The sequence below is a fragment of the Nyctibius grandis genome, chromosome 6, assembly GCF_013368605.1.
Source record: "Nyctibius grandis isolate bNycGra1 chromosome 6, bNycGra1.pri, whole genome shotgun sequence".
NCBI classification, from domain to species: domain Eukaryota; kingdom Metazoa; phylum Chordata; class Aves; order Nyctibiiformes; family Nyctibiidae; genus Nyctibius; species Nyctibius grandis.
This window is the reverse complement of record NC_090663.1, coordinates 49,167,502-49,179,981: the sequence shown is the minus strand read 5'-3', so window position 1 is coordinate 49,179,981 and position 12,480 is coordinate 49,167,502. Positions and strand designations below refer to the sequence as shown.

The window sequence follows — 12,480 nt, the reverse complement described above, 5'->3', positions numbered from 1 at the left end:
GCCTCAAATTACTCTCCTCCACTTTTCTTCGTGTGTCTTATTTGAAGCTTTAGTAGTCTCTTGGTAGTTTGTTGTGTACCTCTGGAGATAAGGATGAATATTAAGGACAAAATGAATACATAGTAGTAAAACCTAGCCCGTAATACTCATCCTTAGCTGCCTGCCCTTGTTCCCACTTTTTCTACGGTTCTTTGGTTTTAATTATCAGTTTTCATTTATTGTTTCAAATCAACTCATGGGATGATTTTTTTTATATATTGACACTTCCTCTCACACTCAGAATATATGACTTACTGTCCAGATCCGTTTTGTTTGATATGTTTAAATACATAAACATTTTTGTGAAGCTAAAATTTGCAATAGAAGAACTTATTCACAAATTCATCAGGTATTTCTGCCTCAGAGATGACTCTTTGCTAGGGAGCTGAGAGAGTCTGAGATCTGGAGAGCTCCCAGGATCGAGGGACCCCTGTACTCTGCCCCTCTCAGGTGGAAAACAATAACCTAGAGGAGAGGAGTGAGTGGAGGCAAGTCTATGGCCGTGGCAAAAGGCGAGTGCCCTCCTTGCCTACCTTGCCTCCACAGGTGCCTCTGAGAAATAGATATGAAGCCCTAGTGGAATACAGCCGGTCCAATGGGGATGTGGTGGAGAGGCAACCTATATCAGAGGTCCCACCACAGTCAGAAAAACCTGACAGGCGTATAGCTACCTCCTCCACAAGGAAGAAGAGAAGAGTTTTAGTGGTTGGAGACTCCTTCCTAAAGGGATCTGAGGGCCCAATATGCAGAGCTGACCCCCATCACAGGGAGGTCTGCAGCCTGCCTGGAGCCCGAATCAGGGATATCACCAGGCAACTCCCCAACCTGGTGAAGGCCACAGACTACTACCCCCTGCTGATCTTCCAGACAGGTGGGGAAGAAGCTGCATCCCGTAGTCTGAGGGGGATGAAGAAAGACTACAAGGCCCTAGGACGGTTGGTGAAAGAGTCTGGAGCACAAGTTGTTTTCTCCTCCCTCCTTCCATTTTCAGGTGATGACGTGGGATGGAATAGTAGGATTCTCTCTATTAATGCCTGGCTACGAGACTGGTGCTACAGGCAGAGCTTTGGGTTCTTTGATAATGGCTGGTTTTATAAGACACCAGGCGTGACAGTGAGACATGGGAAAGGTTTATGTCGTAGGGGCAAGAGGGTTCTGGGACAGGAATTAGCAGGGCTCATTCGGAGAGCTTTAAACTAGATTCGAAGGGGGATGGGGTGGTAGCTGGGCTTGCACCACTGGGGCAACGCTCTAGTGTTGAGGTAGACCAGGAGGCCTCCCATCCCCCTGGGGTGAAATCCGTGTGCTCAGCTCGCTCCCTGAAATGCCTGTACACCAATGCACGCAGCATGGGGAATAAACAGGAGGAGTTGGAAATCCGTGTTCGGTCGGGGGGCTATGATCTAGTGGCAATCACAGAGACTTGGTGGGACACCTCGCATGACTAGAATGTGGTCATGGATGGCTATGTCTTGTTCAGGAAAGACAGGCCACTAAGGAGAGGTGGTGGAGTTGCTCTTTATGTGAGTGAGCAGCTAGAATGTATTGAGTTCTGTCCAGGGGCGGATCAGGAGCGAGTTGAGAGTTTGTGGGTGCGAATTAAGGGGCAGGCTGGCAGGGGTGATAGTGTTGTGGGTGTCTATTACAGGCCACTGGATCAGGATGAGGAGGGTGATGAGGCCTTCTACAGGCAGCTGAGAGCAGTCTCGCAATTACAGGGCCTGGTTGTTGTGGGGGATTATAACTACCCTGATATTTGCTGGGAGGCCTACTCAGCCAGCCATCCTCAGTCCAGGAGGTTCCTCCAGTGCATTGATGATAACTTTCTGATGCAAATGGTGGATGAGCCAACTAGGAGAGGAGCGCTGCTGGATCTTATCCTCACTAACAAGGAGGGTCTGGTTGAAGAGGTGAAGGTTGAGGGCAGCCTTGGTTGTAGTGACCATGAGATGGTAGAGTTCAGGATCTCATGTGGCAGGAACAGAATAGGTAGCAGAATCACAACCCTGGACTTCAGGAGGACCAACTTTGGCCTTTTCAAGCAATTGCTAGGGGAAATCCCATGGGACAGGGTACTAGAAGGTAAGGGGGCTCAAGATAGTTGGTTAGCATTCAAGGACTGCTTCTTCCGAGCTCAAGATCAGAGCATCCCAACAGGTAGGAAGTGAAGGAAGGGTACCAGGAGACCTGCATGGTTAAACAGGGAACTGCTGGGCAAACTCAAGTGGAAGAAGAGGGTGTACAGATCATGGAAGGAGGGGCTGGCCACTTGGGAGGAATATAAGTCTGTTGTCAGAGGATGTAGGGAGGCAACTAGGAAAGCTAAGGCCTCCTTGGAATTAAACCTTGCAAGAGAGGTCAAGGACAACAGAAAGGGCTTCTTCAAATACATTGCAGGTAAAGCCAACACTAGAGGCAATGTAGGCCCACTGATGAATGAGGTGGGGGCCCTGGAGACAGAGGATAAAAAGAAGGCGGAGTTACTGAATGCCTTCTTTGCCTCTGTCTATACTGCTGGAGGCTGTCCTGAGGAGCCCCGGGCCCCTGAGGCCCCAGAAGAAGTCAGGATAGAGGAGGAATCTGTCTTGGTAGATGAGGGCTGGGTCAGGGACCAATTAAGCAATCTGGACGTCCATAAATCCATGGGCCCTGATGGGATGCACCCACGGGTGCTGAGGGAGCTGGCGGAAGTCATTGCTAGGCTACTCTCCATCATCTTTGCTAAGTCGTGGGCAACGGGAGAGGTGCCTGAGGACTGGAGGAAAGCGAATGTCACTCCAGTCTTCAAAAAGGGCAAGAAGGAGGACCCGGGTAACTATAGACCGGTCAGCCTCACCTCCATCCCCGGAAAGGTGATGGAACAACTTGTCCTTGGTGCTGTCTCTAGGCACATCAAGGATAGGGGGATCATTAGGGGCACGCAGCATGGCTTCACCAAGGGGAAGTCATGCTTAACCAACTTGATAGCCTTTTATGAGGACGTAACCCGGTGGATAGATGATGGTAAAGCTGTGAATGTGGTCTATCTTGATTTCAGTAAAGCGTTTGATACGGTCTCCCACAGCATCCTCGCAGCTAAACTGGGGAAGTGTGGTCTGGATGATCGGGTAGTGAGGTGGATTGTGAACTGGCTGAAGGAAAGAAGCCAGAGAGTGGTGGTCAATGGGACAGAGTCCAGTTGGAGGTCTGTGTCTAGCGGAGTCCCTCAAGGGTCGGTACTGGGACCAGCACTATTCAATATATTCATTAATGACTTGGATGAGGGAATAGAGTGCACTGTCAGCAAGTTCGCTGATGACACAAAACTGGGAGGAGTGGCTGACACACCGGAAGGCTGTGCAGCCATTTAGAGGGACCCTAGACAGGCTGGAGAGTTGGGCGGGGAGAAATTTAATGAAATATAACAAGGGCAAGTGTAGAGTCCTGCATCTGGGCAAGAACAACCCTATGTACCAGTACAAGTTGGGGGCAGACCTGTTGGAGAGCAGCATAGGGGAAAGGGACCTGGGGGTCCTAGTGGACAGCAGGATGACCATGAGCCAGCAGTGTGCCCTTGTGGCCAAGAAGGCCAATGGCACCCTGGGGTGTATTAGAAGGGGTATGGTTAGCAGGTCAAGAGAGGTTCTCCTCTCCCTCTACTCTGCCCTGGTGAGGCCGCATCTGGAATATTGTGTCCAGTTCTGGGCCCCTCAGTTCAAGAAGGACAGGGAACTGTTAGAGAGAGTCCAGCGCAGAGCCACGAAGATGATTAAGGGAGTGGAACATCTCCCTTATGAGGAGAGGCTGAGGGAGCTGGGTCTCTTTAGCGTGGAGAAGAGGAGACTGAGGGGTGACCTCATTAATGTTTATAAATATGTAAAGGGCAAGTGTCATGAGGATGGAGCCAGGCTCTTCTTGGTGACATCCATTGACAGGACAAGGGGCAATGGGTGCAAGCTGGAACACAGGAGGTTCCACATAAATATGAGGAAAAACTTCTTTACAGTGAGGGTGACTGAACACTGGAACAGGCTGCCCAGAGAGGTTGTGGAGTCTCCTTCTCTGGAGACAGTCAAAACCCGCCTGGACGCGTTCCTGTGTGATATGGTCTAGGCACTCCTGCTCTGGCAGGGGGATTGGACTAGATGATATTTTGAGGTCCCTTCCAATCCCTAACATTCTGTGATTCTGTGTTTCTGTTTTGTTTTGATATCTGGCAGATGGATGCAACAGCCCTGTCAAACATCCACGGTTACTCAATAGTCTCATACTTACTGATATTTTCTTTATGTTTTTGCAGTTTCCTCTCTGATTTCTGTGTTTTGGGTTTTTTTTTTGATCCTTTTGCTAATAATTTCTTGTCCATCTCAGAGCTTTTATTGCTGGCTATCAGTTTAAAACCTCCCTTCTCAGTTGTTAGTTTTCCTATCTCATTTTTGTCTAGCGTGTTCTTTTTACGCATGCTACTGTTCTGCAGAAGTCTGTGTCCTTAGGTTGAAAAAATCAAAGACCACCTGCTGACACCATCCATATGACCATGTGGTCATCTAGTGTATTTCTGTTCTGAGCTGGGCCAATTTACTGATTTTCTGATTCATACTACAGAAAATTAATGTCCTTAAAAAATTTTAAATATAAAAAAAGTCTTACATCTAAATTCATTTAATACTTGAATTGACAGAATATCCTAGTCAGTTTTTTGTAATGATTAGTATTAAACTGGTCTGGTGCACAGAGCTTGCTTTTACATTTTTATTCTTTTTCTTTCCCCTCTTTTCCCCTCTTGTGCAGTTTTTAAAGAACTCCTAACACGGTTGTCAGAGGAAAAAAGAAATGGTGCTCCCCACCTGCCTAAAATTGGTGATATTAAAAAGGCGAGTCGTTATTCCATCCCAGACCTTGCTGTTGATGTGGAGCAGGTAATAGGATTAGAAAAAGTAAATAAGAAAAGTAAGGCCAACACAGTTGGGGGAAGAAATAAATTAAAGAAGATACTTGACAAGACTCGAATCAGTATTCTGCCTCAGAAACCATACAAGTGAGTTTTTTATTTCCTCCTAAGTATTTGCTTTGTGTTAAATTCTAAAAATTTCTCATGATACTTATAATTTGTCATAATACTTTGATTTATTAATATAAAACATGCTTATAACTGGAAAAACATGGTAGAAAATACTAGTCTGAATATTTGAATAATCATAGACTACTAACAGTGCAGCTCCTGACATCAATATGGATGTATTTCACTATTTATAGGTAGACTGATGGCATAAATATTTTTCATGTCATTTACTGTTTTCTTTTAAGAGGACTGTTAACTGGAAACATCCAAGGCGATTAATTTCAGAATAACTCTGCAAGCAGATTTGCTTGCAAATGGATAAATTTCAATTTATCTGCATTCCAGTGTTCTGTAAGAATTCCTGCGTACTGCCATATGGGAGACTGAGGTTAAAATTTTAACTTGGGTTCTTTCACAGAATTGAGTATTTTTTTAATGAAAGTTAAATATGATACCTGATACCTTTTATTCTATGGACACATTTTAGAAATAGAGCTCTGATGAAGATTGTTGGAAAAACGGAGAAGAATGAATTTTATATGGTTTTATGGGGATCTGGTTCTTGGCCAAGACACATGGCATTGATGGGAAAAATGAATTGTATAGGGTAGTTTATGTGTAATCAGTGTTTTCTCTTGCATTTTTCTTTTCTGCGTCCCAGTGAGGAAGAAACCTGTTCTATGTAAATTCATGAAAGACACCTGTGCTGAAAATCCAGGATTTTTTCATGCTCTGACTTCAAAAAAAAGTTTGCTTGACTAATGTTAGGTATTCCCTACTAAACGAATACTGTTCTGAAACATTATAAATAGAATGTTAGCAATGTAAAGGTTAAATGAATAAAAATTAGTATATCCAAATAATGGATCTTACTTAAATTGATGCAGATATGTTTCGGTAGAGGAGGATCTGTAAACCCTTATTTTATGTTGTTTGCCTTTAGAATTTTCTCTTTTATTTCCCTGGTCTTCATGTTTGTTCCTCTGGTGAGCCATGCATACTGTTGGGTGTGGGTTTTTTTCCATTATTCACTATTGTTCACAGCTTTTGCATAAAATTTTGTTGTTGGTTTTCTTTTTTCTTTGATTCCTTTCATTTTTGCACTTTTTCTGTGCAGGAACCTCTTTGGGTAAGACTCAGAAAAACAGTACACTTGACCTATTTTCCTTTCCTTTTGCTAGCTTTACTTCATGTGTTATATATAGCAATTTGCAAAGCCTGTTAACATTCAGTTGTTTGTCTGCATGGTTTCTGCATAGAAGTGTGTAGCTGTAGACTTTCCTGTTTGTGCTTTCCCCCCCGCCTATTGCATAGAAACGTCTCCTTCCTTCTTCCTAAAAATTAATGGTAGTTCATATAGTAAGAGACTTTACCTGTTCTCACATATTTTTAAATACCAAAAATCAAGAGGGATGAAAAAGGTGATTTACACATTAATTAAAGTAGATATTTAAAGACTTCATGAGTCAGCTAACTTATGAGGTGAAACTGCCCACCTTTTTTTTTGAACGTGAATACTGCAGAGGTCTCCAGTGCCTCAGGAATGTATCCAGATAAAACCAATCTTTAAACTAGAATGAGGTCACTCTTAGAGGGAGCTTATCTGCTTCATGAGACATGCAATAAATATCAAAGATGAATCAGTTGGAGCAGGAGATAACGCCTTCCTTCGGTCTTGCTTTTTCGTCCAATAATGTCAAGTAACTTCCTGAACTGAGCAAACAGCACCATTCCCTCTGCATTTACTGGGAAATCGCCTTCTCTCCAACAGCTATGAGTCACCTCCTGAAGTGTGCTTCTGGCTACATCCTCCACTTGAGCTCTTTGCTTGCTTTACTCTTCTAATCCAGAGTGGTTTTGTGGTCCGTAGGCTCAGTTGCTCCAAATAAGGATTAAACACAACCCCTACCTCCATCTTTAGCAAAGTTCTGCCTGGTCTATAGTGCTGCATCCCAGACAAAGAAGCAGCCCCCCTCTCTCCTCTCTGTTTGCATCCCTGCAGTGGGATGCACAGTATACTGTATTTTGAAGGAAGAAACATTCGGGCAGGTCTGCCATTCCATTATCCCTTCTACCCTGTTTGTCATTCAGCAGGAAAGTTATTTCTTAGTTAATGCTGTCTCCCTGCATGGCAAATGCGTACAAAAAGCAATAGAAAGGACTTTCCTTTAAAACCACAATCTCTTTTCATCGGCATAATAAAATATTTTACCTAGCAGCAGGGGCAGTGGATCTTCACGGCAACTGGAGTTTTCTAGTGTAGCTATTTGTATCTGAAATTTCTGGGGTTCATTTCTTGTTTGCATAAGTTAGAACTCACTCAGATTCTGATTTAAGTTTTAAAAACAGCGCGTAAGATAAACACTTTCCAATTTAGTTTATGAATACTTTAGAATCGAGAAGAATTTTAGAAACATTACTTTTTTTTAAAAACCTAACTTTGTCAGTTGATCCACTTTACTGAAGCTGCTTCGGTCATGACACACAGGATAGGTATAAGATTATATAAAACTGACAGACCACCAAAGGAATACATAATGCAAGTGAAACTATTAATATAAGGGGGAGGGTCACATTGTCTTCATTTGATTTGAATTTAGAGAAAATACTGGCGTTCCCACATTTATGAAATATACTGTATAATTTTTAGAACTACCAGAAAACATTTTGAGGTTCGGAGGCTTTGGGGTTTTTTGTTTACTCATTTTTTTTGTATGTGTGTGGAGTGGTTCATACTTGAAAGACGAGACGTTGATTGCTGGGAATGCTTTTAGTTGTAGTGAAAAACTTACGTGTGGCTTAGCATAAAAATGTGTGCTGAGCTGATCATCGCTGCTTGTCACAGTACTTTGTGCTTTATGTGGAAGTACAAAATACAGGTGTTCAGATTCAGCTTAACTTCTGACTGAGAGAGTATCCAAGAACTTTTTTTTTTTTCAGTGGACTTGAGTGTTTCTGTCACTCTCATGGCTTGGGCTTTACTCTTAATAAAATATTTTGGTAATACAGAGTTATCTTGTTTTTTAGAAACAAAACAACAAGAAAACATCATACAGACATACCCCTCCAACCTTTTTCGAGTTGCATTGCCTTCTAAAAAGCAGTTGCTTTGCCCATGTAATTAAAATTGTCTTAAATGCCCAGAGATACTGTCCTAGCTTCCCAGAGTACTGTTCAATTCATAGCACTTAAAGAAGTGGTACAAGAGTGTACTGGGTAGAGTAATTCATTGGTAAGCACAAAAGGATGCTTGTGCTGTAACAGCTCAACAGGGATAATTATCAGGCCCTTAATTACTTCTGTTTAGGTTTTCTGAGGATGGATAGAACAATAGACAAAAGCTTAAGTGCCCAAAATTAAGGTACAAATGGTCATTTGTGTTGCATCATTTAATTTAGTAGCTTGACTTTTCAGAGTTGCAGCGGTTTGCAATGAAATCTAAGTTCTGGTTTATGCTTTATTTACATGTGTAGATACAGGTTTAGATGTGCTTGGCTTTTAAAAAGGCTTTGGCTATGGAAGCTAAATTTTTAATTATTTTCATTTTCTATAATGGCTGCTATTAAACATTTTACACCCTCAGAGTATTTTATTAAGGATTTGCATCTATATATTTATAGAAAAGTTCAATGGTTAGCTCCAACTCTACGTCCAGGAGTTATTCTGTTTCACTTACTGATTATGAACTCAAAAGCAATAAGCAAGTTAGTGCCTACTGTAATACGATGATAGCTCTGTCTCTGATCCATCTAGCACTACTGACCTCCTTTGGGATCCTGCCTTTCACAATTTAATAGACAAAATCCTTCACCTTTATCACAGAATACTTTATTTACAGCTGTCGGGCACTTTGAAGGGGATACCAATAGCATCCAAGTGAGAATGCTTACCTTAGCCTTCTGAGTTAGCTGACATCACTTCAGTCACATTCAGTGAAGAGAAACTCAGCAAAGGTGATACAGGGTAGGAAATAGATGATCTGAACGACCCTCTCTTATCTGTTGAAAGATCTTAGATTGTATGGCTACAATATGTCCTGAAGAACAGTTGCAAATCCTGTCTGTGATGGGGCGAAAGATCTGTGAAATTCAGGTCTTACGAAACAGCACTGAGGGGACAGCAGTATTAGTCAGAGTTCAGGTGATGAGGTGGTGCAAGTGTGAGGAGTTATGTACCACCTTTTGAATAAAGATCTTGGCTGCTGTGAGAAATCATCAAAAAATAATGAACCTAGCAGCTCCTCCGAGCTTAGTGGTGAACATGAGGATCTTCTGGCAGTGTGAGCAGGCAGATCTAATCACTTTGAGTGGACATTTGGGTGCTGTTGACAAAGCTAGACAGCAAGCACTGTTGTCTGGAGAATTTTAACTTCTAAATAGTGATTACTGTGCTAGCAATTGAAAATGTGGAAATGTAGCGATATAGACTTTGCAACCCTCTAGTATAGCCCAAGCTCTGAATGTCTAAGTCTTGATTTTATTTCTTTCTGGATGCAGTGACATTGGAATTGGCCAGTCTCAGGATGACAGCATTGTGGGACTGAGGCAAACAAAGCACATTCCTCCTGCTTTACCTGTTAGCGGAACCCTGTCATCCAGTAATCCCGATCTACTGCAGTCTCATCACCGCATCTTAGACTTCAATACTACTCCAGGTAAGGATACTTTTTTGTTATTCTTCTTGACCTTATAATTTCCTTTCATTGATCTCTCTTCTTTTTTTTTTTTTTCCTGGACTTCCAGAATCTAAAGATGCATGTGAGTTTTTATTAACTGTATGCTGTCACCCATGGATTAGCCACATATTAATGCATTAGGATTTATTACATTTGCTCCAATATACTTTACCTGAATGTGTTAGATGTCTGTTTTTCAAGTATGTTGTATACAGAGTGCCTCTTACTGATTGAATACTCTTGGCCAGTGAAAACTTTATTTTCTTTAGTATTTTATAATTTGCCCTGATAGAACAGTCTTTACGAGACTACAGTATTTTCAAATAGCACAGTAGATTATTAGCTTACAGTAAAGCAAAAGGGCATTGGACTGGGACACAGGACATGTGTTTCAGTCTTTTTCTGAACAGACTTATATTCTTGTACTGCATCTGTATGGGACAGAGTTTCCTTGGTAATCACCCTGCCCTACAGCTGTATGCTGAATTCTTTGTATATAAAGTGATTTAAAATCCCGTTCTGAAATAGATTAAAAATGAACACATTTAGCAGAGAGGGACAAAGCATGGGGGCAAGTGAGGGAGAAGAAGGGGGAGAATATGAGAAACCCGAGAGCCTTATCTTATGAGAAGGGTTTAGCTGGAGCTCCTGGTGGGGTTGGGATTTGGGCTTTTATCTGGCTGCAGGAAGGTTCTTAGCAGGAAACTTTTTCTAAGTACCCAAACCTTTGCTATTAAAACATAGCTGCTAGAGGAGGATATGGTGATAGTAGCTGTGCAGACACTTGGTTATTTTAGTCTAATCTTTAGAGTATTTCTCACAAGTAGAACCAAAAATTCAGTGTCCTCCTAAGCCTGAGGGATTTCAAACCTTACCTAAAGGGACGGTGCTTAAATAAACATCAGCCTACATACTGGCCAAGCTGGTGCAATCATTGCACTTGAAACTGTGATGCTGAGCCATCACTTCATCTCAGGTTTTTTAGGGCTAGAGAAGACTACAAGAAGGTGGTATGTGATTTTTGTCCCAGTGTTTAAGTTTGCTCCTGAGAGAGTGGGAAGATTGGTATATTTTTGTATTTTATCTAACGACTAGTGTCCAGCACTTTGAGGATATTCTTTATCAATAAGAACCCAACTCTTCATCAGCACTTTATCTATAAATGGGTGAAGATTCCCTTATCCAGCTTGCCATTTACCTAGACCAGATGGTTCTAGGTAATTAATGTGCCCTTAACGCAGAGCACAGTGACTGGCTAACTTCCAGAGCTTTGGGCATCACTGTCTCACACAGCTAAAACAAACTCCATTAATTGAGAAGGAAAGCCATTACAGATCGCAAGATCCTTCAATCACAGATGGAGTTCGGAGAAGTTTAATAAATGAATAATGTTCTGCTGTTTGTCTTTTGCTTTGAGGAAAGGAGATAAATAATGATGTAATATCATTGCTTCACCATTATAGCGGCTTTTCTGTTATCTTTATAGAAAACGTATTAAGTAATTAGTGCTTTCTCATTTAAAAAAAAAGCTCTTTTTTTTTCTTTGCTTAAAATTTGCCCAAATGTCCACACACTGAATATTTTAAAAGTAATTTGCAGGTATAATTTTTCCCAGAAATAAAAACCATGTACTTTAAGGGCTTTAGGGGTGGTTGCATTGTAGGTAGAAGAGTTGAGTTATACTTTAAGACTTGGAAAAAATTAAAGCCTGCAATTTTAATTTCTTTTATTACCTTGGACTAAATTAAAGATGGAGACAGAGGCAGCTTGCAAGAAATTGAATGCACTGGAGAAGAAAGAGAAAGTTGTAGAACAGCCATCCTTTGAGGCTTTGGGGAATATTCCTCAGGATAGCAAATAAAACAGCTTGCTGTTTTGGAAGGGGTAGTCTTTGAGGAGAAAATGAGAACAGCTTGAAATCTGCAAGGAGTCATTTTAGTTTCTCTTCTGATTTGCTCAGGCTTTTTCAAATATACTTTTTAAGGTTTATTTTTAAATGTTCAAATAGTCAATAGCACTTTGATTTCTCTTCTCTTGTGCTGTCTTTGCTATTCGATTTGAAGTCAATATTACAGTAGTGATGAGCTGCCAGTCACTAGTACTTTTTTTTTTTTCCCCCCACACAAGCTTTCTAAGGGACTAGATTCCTATCATACAGCATTGCGTTCTTCAGCCTGCCACTCCAGTTTCCTTTTTTGAAAAAGAGTGAAGGGAGGTGATTACAATTCTGTTCAAGTGCTGTTTTATTTAAGAATTATTGTGCTGAATTACTTGCTACCATTGCTATAGCTGTAGTCATTTAAATTGCTGTCAGACTTCTCTGTATTCTGTGTAGTGCTTTTGCTACCAGCTCTGATAGGTATGCAGGCTTAGAAACTGGATGGTAAAATACAGTGGAAAAGATGATACTTTTTTATTTGCTGTTCTCTGCATTTCTTCATATTGACTTCAGTGGTCCAGCAGAGCAGGTTATTTTCTCCTTGCACAAAACACTTCTTTCTTGGGAGTGTTAAGCCAGTTCCAGCCTTGGTATTGTTTACAGTAGCTTCCCATCCTCATAGCATTTCTTTGAGTGGCAGTTATTTCTGCAACGGCAAGAAGCAACGAGATCTAGAGAGCAGTCTGGTTTTTAATAATGTCTCTGAACAGCTCTGTCTTTGGCATCTGCCTTCCTCAAGATGTCAACAAATGTAGAAATTATTTCAGGCACAGCTCTGTATGCCTC

The 12,480-nt window shown here is 41.6% G+C and overlaps 1 protein-coding gene across 3 annotated transcripts in view; it reads left to right on the top strand.

The window, feature by feature from the left end:
- Positions 1–12,480, top strand: part of RAPGEF2 (Rap guanine nucleotide exchange factor 2) — a 204,947-nt gene that overhangs the window by 171,327 nt on the left and 21,140 nt on the right. For all 3 annotated transcript variants that reach the window (XM_068402614.1, XM_068402613.1, XM_068402615.1), the window contains 2 exons: positions 4,810–5,056; positions 9,577–9,734. In XM_068402614.1, the coding sequence (XP_068258715.1) occupies positions 4,810–5,056; positions 9,577–9,734 (405 nt within the window). The remainder of the gene's footprint in view (positions 1–4,809; positions 5,057–9,576; positions 9,735–12,480) is intronic.